Source organism: Lepidochelys kempii, chromosome 9 (genome assembly GCF_965140265.1).
Source record: "Lepidochelys kempii isolate rLepKem1 chromosome 9, rLepKem1.hap2, whole genome shotgun sequence".
Classification (NCBI taxonomy): domain Eukaryota; kingdom Metazoa; phylum Chordata; order Testudines; family Cheloniidae; genus Lepidochelys; species Lepidochelys kempii.
The window spans coordinates 6,451,229-6,466,335 of record NC_133264.1 but is presented as its reverse complement, the minus strand read 5'-3'; the positions used below and the strand labels follow the sequence as shown (position 1 = coordinate 6,466,335).

At 46.3% G+C, this 15,107-nt stretch overlaps 1 protein-coding gene and 4 non-coding genes across 6 annotated transcripts; all 5 read left to right on the top strand.

Moving 5' to 3' along the window:
* Positions 1-1,095: 1,095 nt before the first annotated feature.
* NCL (nucleolin) lies at positions 1,096-12,356 on the top strand. Of its 2 annotated transcripts, XM_073359135.1 has the most exons (15): positions 1,096-1,209; positions 2,300-2,410; positions 3,094-3,331; positions 4,183-4,323; positions 4,955-5,134; positions 5,402-5,488; positions 5,808-5,943; positions 7,374-7,510; positions 8,125-8,251; positions 8,457-8,590; positions 9,256-9,382; positions 9,563-9,714; positions 10,411-10,537; positions 11,409-11,647; positions 11,894-12,356. In XM_073359135.1, exons 1-15 carry the CDS (start codon positions 1,192-1,194, stop codon positions 11,968-11,970), a joined length of 2,031 nt encoding a protein of 676 aa, XP_073215236.1. In that variant the 5' UTR covers positions 1,096-1,191; the 3' UTR covers positions 11,971-12,356. The 2 variants fall into 2 exon arrangements, with proteins under 2 accessions (XP_073215236.1, XP_073215237.1); XM_073359136.1 differs by lacking the exon at positions 4,183-4,323.
* Positions 5,243-5,322, top strand: LOC140917813 (small nucleolar RNA SNORD20). Its single transcript, XR_012161004.1, has one exon. It is a non-coding gene; the product is annotated as a small nucleolar RNA SNORD20 (small nucleolar RNA).
* On the top strand, positions 5,663-5,730 carry LOC140917811 (small nucleolar RNA SNORD82). Its single transcript, XR_012161002.1, has one exon. It is a non-coding gene; the product is annotated as a small nucleolar RNA SNORD82 (small nucleolar RNA).
* On the top strand, positions 9,885-9,953 carry LOC140917812 (small nucleolar RNA SNORD20). The gene has a single exon (XR_012161003.1). It is a non-coding gene; the product is annotated as a small nucleolar RNA SNORD20 (small nucleolar RNA).
* Positions 10,717-10,854, top strand: LOC140917805 (small nucleolar RNA SNORA75). Its single transcript, XR_012160997.1, has one exon. It is a non-coding gene; the product is annotated as a small nucleolar RNA SNORA75 (small nucleolar RNA).
* Positions 12,357-15,107: the final 2,751 nt, after the last annotated feature.

Sequence of the window (15,107 nt, the reverse complement as noted above, 5' to 3'; positions counted from 1 at the left end):
ATTGCAAGTGAAGGTGTGATTGTAGTAAGAGTAGACGCAGATTGTAATGCAGACATGGTGGAACAGGCAGGCTTCACCACGGGCTCCCCTAACGAAGGTGCCGGGGTATGCATTCTGGTTGCTAACCCCTGCCACTCCAGCAACTCTATTGTTACCCCCGAGCTAGATTAAAACTAGCACAGGTAGGCCTATCTGTGCCACAACCACACCTTCACTAGCACTGCTGACCCACCCCACAGAAGAGCAAGTGGAATGAGGCAGAAACAGAGTACAGAGGCACAAGATGGGTAGAGATGGAAGGAAAAGAGAGAACGATGATGAGAGACCAGAAAAGAGAAGTGAAAAGAGGGTATTCTTAAACCCTCACAAACCAAAAGAAAGGGAAAAAAACCTTATCCAAAGTAAAGACTTGACCCTGAAAAGGGATCCACGCCTGAGGCGCTAGGACGTCTGCGAGGGTCCTTGCTATTGACTTTACGTGTAAGGAACTCAGACGCCATGGTGACGGGCAGCAGGATAAAAGAGATCGTAGATCAGGGAAGAAACCACCCTCTCCAACCCATCACCAGCCCAAGTCCCCCTGGCATAATTCCATCTATCCCACGACTACCCCCAGGGCTGGGTGGTCCCATTGCCAGACCCCCAGGGCTAGGCTGATCACCGGCCCCAGGCTGGCCCCGGCTCCCGACCCCCACCCAAGCCGCGGGGGAAGGTAACGACCCCGCTGATCCCCGCTCCCCCTGAGGTCCCAGGCGCACGTGGTTTTCCCGGAGCCACGTGCTGCGCTGCGCTGCTCCTTCACCAGCGCCCCCCCCCCCCGAACCCCACCGGAGCGCAGCCGCCTATTGGTTACATTGCCCCTTCTCCCCAGCGGGCACGACCTCTCGCTGTAACGCGCGCTCCGATTGGTCAGCGGCAGCCCCGCGCGGGTTGGTGGGCCTTCCGCGCCCGCAGCCCGGCGATTGGGCGGCATTCGGGCGGGCGGGCGGAGCTAGCCGCGCCGCCCGCAGGGGTTGGTCCGGCGGGGCGAAGGGGGGCGGGACAAAGCATAAGCTGGAGGTTGGGGGGGGGAGGGGCGGCGCTCTCACTCTCTCGCTTCAGTCCCGGGCGCAGTCGAGTCGAGTCGCTGCTCGCGGCGCTGCCTGTCGCACACGGACCCAGCCGCCCCGCACCGCGCCCCGCGCCGCCATCATGGTGAAGATCGCCAAGGTGAGGCCCGCGGAGGGGGGCCGCCCAGCCCGGGGAGCGGCGGGCCCGAGGCGGAGCCTTCCAGGCCCCATCCGTGAGAGGGGCGAGCGGCGGCGGCCAGGCCCCCGTCGGGTGGCGGTGCCGGGGGTCGGTTTCTCGTCCCCCCCACCCCCACCCCCACCCCGGGCTCCCGGAGGGGAGCGGGTTTCTAATCCCGACCCCGAAGCCAGCCGGTTTCGCGCGGCCTCTCCCAGCCCCCGAGGCCGGTGGCCGGCTCCGCCACGGGCCGCAGGACTCGGGGCGGTTTCTAGGCCTCTTTCCGGCCGTTCTGTGTGCGCGCGCGGGGGGGGGGGGGTTCTAGGCTCCCCCCCTCGGGGCTCGCGACGGAAGCTAGAGGGTCGGGGCGCGAGCGCGCGCGCGCGCGAGGAAGGGGGGGGCGGGGCCGGAGGCGCGCGCTGCCGGATGGGAAGGCCTCAGGCTGCGTGCGCCGCGTGGGGGCGGCGGCCACGTGGTCTCTGCGGAGCCGCAAGCGCGCGGCGCGGCCCTGCCTGGGTCCCACATGGTTCAGGGCCCTTTGTCGGTCCCGCCCGCGGCTCGGGCGGGCGGGTAGGGAGGGGGCTCGGCCTGGCCGCGGCGCTGCCGGCTCCTCCAGGGCACGTGCGGGCTTGTCGAGCAGCGTGGCTGGGGGCGGGCGGGCTGGGGGCCCCCCAGCGTCCCATCGCTCTGCTTTAGGAAAGGTCTGCAGGTGAATTAACGTTACAAACGGTTCGGGAAGCGGAAAGTTTTTTTCTCCTGTCGACGGAAGTTGGTCCCATAAAAGATCCCGCCTCGCTCCCCTTGTGTTTCGGGTTCACGAGCAGGCATTTTAGCGGATCTGAAAAACGTGTTGGTCGCTGCGGATTTCTAAATTTGATAGGAAGTAGTGGCGGCCTGCCGTAGTGATACTTCTGCGAGCACGCACAATATGGAAACAATTTTGCTAAAATGGCACTCGGCTTAAATGTTTTATGGCTTTGGTGTATTTTATAATCTTTTGTCGATAGGTTTGTAAATTGGAAGATGGAATGGGTGAACTTTAACGTGTGCTCCTGTTTCACGTTTCTTCTTTCAGAATCCGAAGAATCAAGCCAAACAGAAAAAAGTGGCTCCTCCTCCCCCAAAGGAGGTAGAAGATAGTGAGGAGGAGGACTCCTCGGAGGAAGAGGACAGCAGTGAGGAAGAGGTGATCATTTTACATCTGGATTCTATTGTGCTCCATGTTACTTTGGGAATAAATTATTCGTTGGGAAAACCCAACCCAAAAGCCTTCAGTGAATGAAATAGGGAAATAAATACAATAAGTGATGAGAAAATACCATAAGTGATGAGACAATGAATTAGCATTAGCAAGTGGATATTTTGAGTGTAGCTAAATAACTTAAAGCTTTCAAATTTGGCTTTGTAAAATTTTGAGCCTGGTGGGGAAAGGCTGGCTTCTTGAATACTATACTAATTGTATTCTCTTTTCTATTTCTCCCCCATAAAGATAGTGGAGAATACTGCCATAGTTCTGTCAAAAAGTTCTGTCTATTCGTACTCTGCTCTTACCAAGGGTTCTTAATGTTGGTTTCTTTTTATACTTGGTAACCCCACCACCTCCAGATGTTCTAGTTGTGGAGGCAGAGAGGGGCAAAAAACAAGCGTAGAGGTAACATAAGTTATGTAGCAGGGAGGCTTATATTGTATATGTAAATGAGGGACAGTCCTTTGGTTCCCCGTGAGCTGCCAACGTGGCTTTACAGTCTGGTCCTGCAGTCTTTCTAGGCACTCCAGCAGAGGGGCTAGTTGGATGAATGGTTGTGGTGGGTTTAATTTAATCTAATTTTGGAGTTGTGTACACTCGTTTGACTTGTCTGTTTCTCTAAGGTTGTTCCTCAGAAGAAAGTGGTAACACCAAAAGCAGCAGTTACACCTGGCAAAAAGGCTGCCACTCCAGCCAAGAAGGTAGTTGCCACTCCAGCCAAGAAGGTAGTTGCCACTCCAGCCAAGAAGGTAGTTGCCACTCCAGCCAAAGGAGCTAAAAATGGAAAAAATGCGAAGAAAAAAGACATGGAGGAGGAGGAGGAGGACGACGACAACAGCGAGGAGGATGAAGATGACTCTGGCAAGTCAAAATTCACTTTTCTGTTAAATGCTTTGCCATCGTTGAACAAAATTACCTCAACCTAAATAGCTCCTATTTGTCCATATCACAAACCAGTGTGCAGTTCAGCACAACTGGCGGCTCTTAGTCAAATGAGACACAGGGTTTGTGTAGCAAAGGTGGGGGGTAGAGAGGACCGTACTAAGTTAAAGTAGCAGAGCTGTTTGGAGGAAGTTTGTATGGGCTCCCTCTCGTGCATGGTTCAAGCCAATGATTAATTGTTTATCACAGCTTTCTTTACCAGCATTTCAGAGAGTACATTTCTTGAGCAAACCTGAATTAACAGTATAAATCAGAGATGGGCAAACTTTTTGGCCCAAGGGCCACATCTGGGTGGGGAAATTGTAAGCAGGGCCATGAATGTAGGGCGGGGGAAGGGGGTTGGAGTGTGTGGGGGGGTGCAGTGTGTAGAAGGGGGCCCAGGGCATGGGGGTTGGGGTGCGGGGCCTGGCACCACTTATCTCGAGTGGCGGTGGGGCTAAGGCAGGCTCCCTGCCTGCCCTGGCCCCGTGCCACTCCCCGAAGTGGCCAGCAATAGTTTGTGGGCTGGTACCACCCCCAAAGCTCCCGTTGGCTGCAGTTTCCCATTCCCAGCCAATGAGAACTGCATGGAGTGGTGCCTTCAGGCAAGGGCAGTGCACGGAACACACACACACACCACCCCACCCCAGCTTCTGGGATTGAATCTTGTGGGCTGGATTGAAAGTACGGCCTGACGGCCCGAATCTGGCCCTCAGGCCGTAGTTTGTCCTCCCCTGGTATAAATGCTGTTTATAGCATGCATACTAGTGAGTGATAAACTCTTGTTACAGATGAATCTGAGGAGGAAGTAGCAATGCCTGTAACACCTGCAGTCAAAAAGCCCGTACTGGCAAAACCTGTGGCAGTACCTGCAAAACAAGAATCTGACAATGATGACGACGATGAGGATGACGACGACGAGGAAGATGATGGTGTGTAGGCTACGCTGGTTATGGGAAGGCTTAGGTTATATAGTTTTGATCATTTTTAGTTGGCTTGAACCCACAGAGGCTGACATGGCACTAATAATGTACTTAGCTCTTTGTATTATTGAAACTGGTTTGCTAGCCTATTTCACATATGGCAGACCTGATTTTATAAGGCCACTGACGCCTACAAATAAAACTAAGGAGTGTATTTGAGTTTAACAAGTTTTTCCTATTGCCGCTTTCTGTGGCGCATGTTACTACCTACTGGATGCTACTAATGGGTAGCACTTTAGGATATGGGTAGCACTTTAGGATATGTCTACATGCCAATAAAACGTCCGCAGCTGGCTTGTGTCAGCTGACTCAGGCCAGCCACAGGTGTTTCATTGCAGTGTAGACATAGGCTAAGAGACCTCAGTCAGGTCCAGGATCAAATTGTGTTAAGCACTGTAAAACAAATGAGTCCCTGCCCCAAAGAGTTTGCAAACTGAAATGGACAAGACGAAAGAGTGAGACGCATGGCCCGTTTTACCAGAGGGGAAATGAGGGTGGAGATTCCTTCCTCAGTTCCACAGGAATTGAACAATTGAAATTGAATTGAACCCATGAAAGATAGTTTGCTTTGATGTTTCAGACTCTGAAGTTGAGGCAATGGACATAACCCCAGCAAAAGGAAAGAAAGCTGCTCCAGTGAAAGCTGTTCCAATGAAAGCAAAGGCAGACTCTGAGGATGATGACGAAGATGAGGATGAGGATGATGACGAAGATGAGGATGAGGACGACGACGAGGATGAGGACGACGACGATGAGGAAGGTGAGCTGACTGTTCTATGTTTGTGTAAATCCCTGCTGCGTAGTAATACACAGAACTCATCTTCAGCAGCAGTAGGCAAGAAGTATGTCCAACCCTGTCTTCCAAAGCTGGAACTGATGAACAAACTCTGAAATGATGTGATGAAAATCACAATGAAAGTTTCTCAAGATAGTCAAGTACTGATCCAGTGTGACGGAGGGTGGGGGTGTCACTGGATGCCTTACTTATTATTCTAAGATCCTTCTAATGTATCTTCCCATACCACAGAGTCTGTGAAGGAAATTCCCGGAAAACGAAAGAAGGAAATGCCCAAGCAAAAAAGTGTCCCAGAAGCCAAGAAAAAGAAAACTGAAGGTATGTTAGTGTGATGCATCCTTTAATGTGTTCTAAGTGCAGCTAAAGTCAAGGCTCCCCTTACTGCAGTGCTCCAGAGAAAATGTTCAAAATTTTTTCATTTAATGTGGGAAGGTACTAGCTGGGGAACTTGTACTAAGGGGTTTGAATCTTTGGCTTTTATATGGTGCTGCCAGCACAAATGATGAATACTAGGGACTTAATACTGAAGTCTGATGTGACTTTGATATAAACTGATGTGCCGTAGTCCTTTAGAGTAAGATGCCTCCAATTTGATCATCCTTTAATTTGCCTAATTGAACTTCACTTATTCTTAAAGAAACTGCTTCAGCTTTCTCCCTGTTTATGGGAAACTTGAACGCCAGCAAGGACTATGAGGAACTGAAGACTGCCATCAAGGAGTTCTTTGGCAAAAAAGACCTTCCAGTTCTGGAAGTCAGAATTGGTGGTTCCAAGTAAGCTCTTCACTATAATTCTGCTGCCACTCTCTTTATACCAAGCTGTAAACTACTGGCACAGTTAGGAGGCATAACTGGGACAAACAAAATGTTTAAGTGATCATTGAATAGTATGTGGAACTGTTAAACCAAGTTCAGCCGTATGCTATTATGAACAAGGTGGAGCATTTCCTCTCAGGACCGGTAGATGCTTCAAGCAGCATGCCCATACTAAAGAGGAAGGCTGCAGTCTTCATTTTATGCAATTTATGTATAGCCCTTGTTTGGGTAGCTGAGTCTACGCTATTATACTTTTCTAAAGAGCTATTTTTTGAGTGTCTTGGCAGTTTGGTTTCATTTTTCTGAAAATATTTAGTACTGAACAACTAATTCTTACTAGTTCTGTGACTTGGGTAAGTGTGTCCATTTGGCAGATGTTCAAAGAGGTTAGGTGACTTTTCTGGGGAGGCACAGGAAATCTGTCCTGATTTGAATCAGGACTGTTTTAAAGAACTACACCAGCCCATCTTGTAACTGAGATGTAAATGGTCTTGATGCATTTGGATCTCTAAATTTGAGTTCCAATCTGAAAACTTGTTGTCTTAGTAAAGCAATCAACATGATAGGTTCCTTGTCGAGGGTCACAGCTCTTCTGACTATGTTAGTTGTGTAATGTTTGTTTTGATGGCTTCCACTGTAAAGCTGCTTCAATCATTTAACTCTTTTTGAAGGCAGCTCTTAGGGTAGGTGTACACTGCACTCTAAGGCTTTGTCTACACTGGACTTTCATTGGCAACACTTTTTTGTCATTCAGTGGTGTGGAAACACCCCCACCCCCCATGACAAAAGTTTTGCCAACCAAAAGTACTGGTGCGAACAGCTACCGCCGCTCGTTGGAGGTGAGAGGAGGGTTTTTTTGGCATCGGGAGAGCTCTCTCCTGCCGACAAAAAGCGGCCACCTTGCGTGCCTTTTAGCGGCACAGCTGTGTCACTAAAAGGTGCGTGGCGTAGGCATAACCTAAGTCCGGTCCTGATTCAGCTTTGAGCACAAGTCCCCTTTCCATCCACACACACATCGGTCTGACTTGTATCAGCAAGCAAGCAGGACTTCGATCCTAGGGTGGGCCGCCACTGTGATTCTGGTCCAAGCCCTTGTCATTTTACAATGTGGATGCAGCTCAAGCCGCAGGCCCAAGTCAGGAGGTCTGTGCAGTGCAGGGTGGGTGCATTAGCATGGCTGTGACACCTGAGTCCAGCAATTGTGAGCTCAGGGTTACAGTGCAGTGTGGATGTTCAAGCGTGGGTTTGGAAACACCAAGTCCATAAGCCTGGGTTGCACAGACTATGGTTTACAATGCAGTGTAGACATAGCCTTATTGACTATACTTCCACAATGTGTTCTGACACTAACTCCAAAGTTCTGTGTATTAAAGTCTTTCTCCTTTCAGGCGGTTTGGATATGTAGATTTCTCATCAGCTGAGGATCTGGATAAATCCCTTGAATTTAATGGGAAGAAATTCATGGGTTTGGAAATCAAACTGGAGAAAGCAAGGAGTAAAGAAATCATTAAAGAAACAAAGAAAGGTATGAAAACTATCTTCGTTCTTTATCTGCTAGTTTTCTGGGTAACACATCTTGTCATGTTGAGTAAGCCAGTGACTAAGTGTCTTCTACTGGCCTGTTCAGTTTGGTGATTGTGGGTAATACCTGCAGAAATGGTTAATGGTTTTAAAACCATAATTTTGTTGTATCTTCATACTGTTCAAGAAAGAAATTGCACCTCTGATATAAGCACTTAGTAGTTAATCAGAAATCATTAAACTTACCTAACATTAAAAGTTTTGGTTGTATTAGTTTACCACTTCCTTATCAAAGCCTTGTTATATGGGTTGAGATTTTCAAAGAAGTCCGTCTCGGATATGGAGACGGAATTCAAGATGATCTGGATTGTGTTTTGGGGAATGTTCATATTACCAGCAAACCAGTATGTGGTAAAGATATTTCTGCTTTTGGATGTAGAGCCCTTAATGTGTAAGATTACAATTGTTCCTGGCACAAATACAAAATAATCAACTTTACTTGTATTTTGGTGACATAATTGAATTACTTTTGGCTTTCCTGGTGCTGGCATTTTGTTCACTGTGGTACAGTGTACCAGAGAACCTTAATTTTTTATTTTTATTTTTGTCTTTTTGTAGAAAGAGATGCCAGAACACTTTTTGTTAAGAATCTGCCTTACCGTATAACTCAGGATGAATTGAGAGAAGTATTTGAAGATGCGCTAGAAATCAGGCTAGTGACTGGCAAGGATGGGAGCAGTAAAGGGTATGTACTTGTGATAGTTTAATTTTTCCCAGGCATGCGTTGCCTGTTTAACATAGACTGATGTCTTTTTGCTGTCTTCAATGGCTATTTAGAATATTGAAATTAAGTACTTGTCCTAAAAGCATTATTTGGGTTTTAGCTTTTTGTGCATGTTCAACACTCCCCAAAGAAACAGCTTGTTCATCTGCTGTCTTCACCATTCTAGGATTGCCTATGTAGAGTTTAAAACAGAAGCTGAGGCAGACAAGGCACTAGAGGAGAAGCAGGGCACTGAAATCGAGGGTCGTTCCATCATCTTAGACTACACAGGAGAGAAGAGCCATGTAGAGACACAGAAAGGTATTTATGCAGCACTATTATGTGCTAAAGGTACATGATAGGCTGTGCTGCTATCACAAGCAAATTATAGCAGTTCACAGGAATCCTTTGGGTAACACGGAGGGAATCTTGTGTATTTCTTCTCCCTCTTTTCTTTCTACTTTCAATCCCATGCACTTCGTGCCATTTTATATAGTTCTAATTTGCATATTAGTGGGTAAGATGTCTCAGACTTGAGTCAGCCTGCCCCGTCAGGCTTGACCTTGTGAAACAAGTACCTTCATTCTCTAGACCTTGACCTAGAGAGAGAGTGTTGTACATTGGTGAAATTCTTGGATTTGGGGATTTGTTTTGAAGGCCGTCAATCCAGCACCTTGCACAAAGGACACTTAAACCATTCTTAAACTCTAGAAGGATTTAAGTTGTACAGAGATTCTCCAGTTCTGAACAATCTAGGTAGTCCAGATACCAATTACCCTGACATACAATACACTAGATGCCAATTAAGTGTATGAAGGTTATTAGCTTGTGCTTGGGAGTCGTCCTTGTGCATGGTCCCTGAGGCAGATACCGTAGTGGAGCAAAGAATACCCCATTCCCTCTTGCTCCTAAAAGCACTTGGTTTAGTTTGGAAAAGTCTGCCTGTAAGTGTGCAGTTCTAAGTTGTCTTTCTCTTTTCCTGATAGGTGGAGAGTCAAAGACCCTAATTGTGAACAACCTCTCATACAATGCAACAGAAGAATCTCTTCAAGAATTGTTTGAAAAAGCCTCTGCTATCAGGATGCCACAAAATAACCAGGGCAAGCCTAAAGGGTGTGTAAGAGTGGACTCCTCTCCCCCCACCCCCACCCCCCAAAAAAAAAAAACTAACAAAACCTAAGTGATCCAGCCCCGTAGTAAAGATTTGAATATTGGCAGCATGACTGGTTCCATGCTATCTAGGATCCATATGGGAACAAGTCTCCAGTCTGATCAGAATTTTTCTCCACCTAGATATGCGTTCATCGAATTTTCCACATTTGAAGATGCTAAGGAAGCTTTGAATTCCTGTAACAACACAGAAATTGAAGGCAGAACAATCAGACTGGAATTCAGCACACCAGCTGGACAGAAAGGTGGTGGTAACTCCAGAGGAGGATTTAGTCGTAAGTGACCTGTGCTTTATCCTGACCTACAGTGGTTTTGAGACTTTGATGCAGCTATAATTCATGCACACTTAATTCTGTTCCCCAAAAATCATTTGATGTGGATAAATGATATAAAAAGACCTGCTTCTCAGATGCTAGGAACAACAGCAAGAGTTAAGTTTAAGAGGTGGATATGATGACTGAGATACTGATGAAATAATCTGAAAATTCCTCTGGATAGTCTGGTACTGATCAAGCTGTGTTAATTTTAGTTATGATTATACCTTCATGACTAAACTTGTTTTTTGTGAGCATTTCTGTTGTAAATGCTTCAAGTCTAACAGGACAGTTTTTGTTTTTCCCCCAGGTCAGAAACGAGGGTGGGGGAATTTCTTGGCATAAGTTGCTAATTTTTTTTCCCCTCTTTTAAAATCTCAAAAGAAAAACACTTTAGCTGTTTCTGTGTCAGTCACTTAAATGTTTTTGGCCTTTCTATTTTTGCAGTTGTGGCCCAGAAAAGCAACCTTATGTTGATGTAGATAATGGCTTTTATCTGACATCTCAGTTAGTCAACAGTGTTCAATTGGCTAACTTCTCTTTTTTCTAATGTAAAAGGGCTTGATGTATGGTGGCTGGGAACCTGGCTCACATATCTATCTTAAGGCAGAAACTTTACAAAAGTGGTTGATCTGAAAATGGATTCTCTTTGTTTAGAACAAACCAAAACGCTGTTTGTCAAAGGCCTTTCTGAGGACACCACAGAGGAGACATTGAGGGATTCGTTTGAGGGCTCTGTCAATGCCAGAATAGTCATGGACCGAGATACTGGCTCATCCAAAGGGTATGTTAAATTCTAATCTGGAGATGGTATAATTCACTTCCTATTGGAAGAGGTCTAGATTAATCGATTGAAATCCTAACTGACCTTGGATTGGTATTAATAACGTTGTCAACTAGTTGCTAAGAGGAAACAGGCTTGCAATCTTGAATATCCTGTGAACAGTAAAGGTGTAACATCCTCCCTTCTCAATGAGCTCCTTCCTGCCGTAAAATCAGTGGCAGCCTATGGATTCGCACGAGAAGAAAATTAAGTGCTCAGTGCTGGCATATTCACCTTCTGGCTTTAGATGGGTGATTAGTCAAGGCTGTGGGACACTGTGAATGTGTGTGCTTGTGTTACAAGCTGTGCATAGTCCTGTAGCACTCCTGACAGGATGGTCATGGAAAAATGGTGGTGTAGATCTTCTGCTCTGACTACCAGTGGGCCAATATTAATAGTGCAAACAGATCCTTCATGATAAGGTGCTCCCTCCCCGCCCAGTAGCTCATACCAGTTTATTAAATCGAGCCTCCTTTGGGATATTTAAAGGTCACAGCTTTGATCGCTGGTCCAACATCAGACGCCCACTAATTTGGACTGAAAGCGTTGTGAAGAAGCAGCATAGTCTAGGGTTCAGTATGGAACTTGCCTCCTTTAACTGAGCATTCTTGCTGCAAGGAGCAGGTTACACGGATAATGCAAAGACTAAATATAGGATGGTGGGAAGCCAAATACAGTGGAACTGCGCACAGACAAACCTGCGTGGTTTTTTTTAAATGCATACATTAGTGTAGCTCTTCAGTATGCATGGTATTCTAGTGAAGGGTGGAGCTGTGTTGCGTGGCTCACTTCAGTGGAAGGTGAACTCTTGTCTCTTCACTACCTTGCATAGATTTGGGTTTGTGGACTTCAGCTGCCCAGAAGATGCCAAAGCAGCTAAAGAAGCTATGGAGGATGGAGAGATTGATGGAAACAAAGTGACCCTTGACTATGCCAAGCCCAAGGGTGATGGTCAGCGTGGCGGTGGATTTGGCAGTGGATTTGGCGGTGGATTTGGCGGACGCGGAGGAAGAGGAGGACGGGGTGGCAGAGGTGGATTCGGTGGACGGGGTGGCGGCAGAGGATTTGGAGGTACGAAGAAAATATAACCAAAACTTAGCATGTTATTGACTTCAGGCAACATTTTAGATAAATCGAAGACTGACTAATCCCAGGCTAGGCGCATGCTTTCAGATTCTCTGAGGTGGCACATTGGAATACTAACATGTGCATTCCCTTCCATGTACTGTCATCTTCCAAGCACATACTGAGGGGGAATACTAACTTCTGAGTCAGGCTAAATGCAGCTTGGTTCCTAATCTCTCCAATTTCTTCCAGGTAGAGGAGGTGGCTTCCGGGGAGGCAGAGGAGGAGAACACAAGCCACAAGGGAAGAAGATAAAATTTGATGACTAAGCGTTCCCTTTTCCTTCCTTCTCCTGCTATCTGAAAGGACTCTGGGGTTTTTATTCTGTCACCTTGTTTTGACACGGAGCCTTCTGAGGACATTCCAAGATGCAAAGCAGTACTGTGAGCCACTTGGGAAAAGTAACTATCATTTCAAAGAGTGGCAGCTTGACTGCCCGGCTATTCAAGTGAACTTTTTAAAGAAATGAGTGCTAGATGTGGGAGTTTCCCCCTGTCTGTGAGTTGTCTTGAATTTATAACGTTTTACCCCATGTACAAAAATATTTTTTTCCCTATAAATTTCCGTAGGTTTTTTGCTGTAAAAATGCAGACCGTTTTATCATTTTTTGTGCTTCGGCACCCTGTCTCAGACAGATTAAAGGGCCTGAACTGGTGCATGTCTTCCTGCCATTCTTCTTCAAGTACTGATGAGTTAGCAATCTCGGACAGGAAAGCAAGCAAGCTGTAGACTAGAGCCCTGCTGTGGAACTGGGATCTTGCAGGACCTGCTTTTGTCATAACAGGAGTGGGTGAGAGCAGGATTAAAAAATAGTCCCATGCAGGGCTCTACTCTGGATGAACCTTTGAACCTGTTTATATGTAGCGGTACTAGTTTGTCTAAGATCTCTGCTTGCCACCTCTTGTTGCTCAAAGAGTGCACACTCTAACTCACCGTAGAATGGCTGTTCCAAATCCCATTCCTGTGCTCGCAAGCCTCCAATATTGCAAGTTGCCATTTGAAAGGCGTGTAGCAGCTCAGTATATAGGATCACTGTGACGGTAGGATGGACAAGTCTGAGATTTAAAAACTGCTGCCTGTGAAAGCAGGTGGAGGGAAATACAATATTATGGCTTGGGCAAAGCATTTAAAAAAAAAAAAAAGCACCCTGCATTCCTAAGGGTGGTGTTAAACGCCCAGCTCACTTGCTGTAGCTCTGTGCCCCATCTGTTATGTTCAGAGTTACAGAATCTAAACTCATAAATGAAAGTTTCTAGCCTTCTTGGTTGGGAATAAAACCTAAATATACACTGTTAGAACTTTGTCTTCCCAAAACATTTAACCAGCTCCATTGCTTTAGCTCTAACAACTGATGATGTCTTAAATGCATATCTGATTCATTGCTTCCTGATGTATATGGGGAATGGAGCATGTGGGGCTGGGAATTAGGACTTCTTCCCTGGAGGGAAATGTGGAGGAAAGGAAGAGAGGAAACCTCTCCCTGCTCCTATCACTGAAGTCATGGAGATTAAACTAAACATTTCACTAAATAAAACTTGGCTAGCTAGACAGAGCACATCAGTTACACAAATCAGACTGTTCCAAGTTTAGCTGTCCTGTAGTAATTTAAGCTGTCTAATGGAATATATCAAAACAGACAAGTCGTGGAGAATTTTAGAGGTTTCCTGAAAGACGATATTCTCTAATGTAACAAAACTCTAAAAAGTGTGAGCCTGCCACTTCTGTCAGTAAATCTAATTCTTGCCGTAGAAGCTTATTGGAACATCTGTCATGGATCTCTTACCTTCTCTTATGCTGTGCATAACAAGTCATCTTTTACATTCCTTTGAATGCCAAGCTGATAGAGCTGACACTAGACTGGTGAAATGACGTGTGCAGAGGCCCCATTGTATTAGGCACAGGATGGAGTAAAAGTATACCTATTCCGAAGTGTTTAACATCTGCATCGATAAAGACAGGCTGGGAGAAGGAAATCTCCATCTAGGGCTGGAGGCCTAGTGCGTAAGCATTTTGCCCAACGTAACAGGAAGTCTGACACAAATTTCTATGTGAGCACCAAAAGGCATCATATTTCAGTGGTGTGAGCACATGAGTGTTGGAATCTGATTTTCCTCCTGTCAACTGTAATTACACCTGTGTTTCCCATGTAAGCTGGGATATCACTTAGTCTGTGTGGATTTTCTCTGCTAAAAAACTAGCATTTGCCTCAGTAATGTCAGATTACTTGGCACAGTGCTGATTTAAAAAAAAAAAAAAAATTTGATGTATTTCCACACTTTTGTCTTGAAAGGCGTGCAAGTACCCGTACTTAACTCTCCCACAAACGATAACTAGATGTTACACGTGTATTTTAAGAGAACAATGGAGGCTGTCGTTGTAGCATAGATTCTGTGCCCTATAAGTTGGGTAGAACACCACATATCACAAATTGTATGATGATCTGCTGTATTCTGCACAAGCCAAGGTTTTAAAAAGTGGCTTCTATGTGTTTGATTGGGGACCTCCAATTCTGTGCAGTACAGCGCCTCTGAAACCTGCAGCAAGGCATGGTTATTCTGGGACAGCTTGCAATGCCTAGATGTTCTGTTTACTGGAAAGCTCTTTGTGAGGCTCATCACTAGTATCTGTGTGGCAGTTAGTGCACTTATTCCTAGGCATGCTAGTGTTAATTGTTTACAAGGGGGAAACTGAGGCACAGACACACCCTGATGAGAAGCAGGTCCTTTGTCACTACTCCAGATGGAAGACTTAGAGGAGGAGCCAGGAGCAAAATCCCCATGAACTACAGTGTTGATGTCTTAACTGCTGTTTAATAGAGGAGGCTGTTTAAGTATTAAAATGAATGGTATAACATGCTGTTGTAAAAATATTCAACTAAACTAGGTAAAGGCTTTCTTGATGTGTGAAATTGTCAGTGTGCTGGCCTAGAATGGGTTCCTTGCTACACCTGTAAGTACCCCAGAATGCTTCCTTTCTAAAGCCTCAGAGCAGCAATTCCCACTACAATTGCATCTTTGGCTGTTGCTCTGAATGAGGGCGATGTGGTGTAGGGTGAAGTACGGGTCTTGCAAGCAGTTTGGAGGTTCTTCCTGTCTTCGGCTGAGTGTGTATGGCACAAAGACCTTGGAGTAACAGGTGAGAACTTGCTATGCTGTGGTGATCCAGGAGCTTGCAGGCCAGCCATATAAAAGGGCAGCACATTTCTAGGGGCAGGTCTACGCTACACATTGGTATAACTATGTTGCTCAGGGATATGAAAAATCCACCCCCGAGTGATGTTACATTGACCTGCCCCGACCTAGACCCTGCTAGTGCCAACTTTGCTCCTGCCTCTCGGGGAGGTGTAGTTGATGGGAGACCACTTCACCAGACACGCTACAGCTGCACCCATAAGAGTTTCTAGTGT

What these genes read in the sequence shown, in the direction of transcription:
- NCL (XM_073359135.1), top strand. An exon ending in GTCAGAATTGGTGGTTCCAA is followed by an intron (nt 5,944 to 7,373) that starts GTAAGCTCTTCA and finishes TTCTCCTTTCAG; the next exon opens with GCGGTTTGGATATGTAGATT. An exon ending in CATTAAAGAAACAAAGAAAG is followed by an intron (nt 7,511 to 8,124) that starts GTATGAAAACTA and finishes GTCTTTTTGTAG; the next exon opens with AAAGAGATGCCAGAACACTT.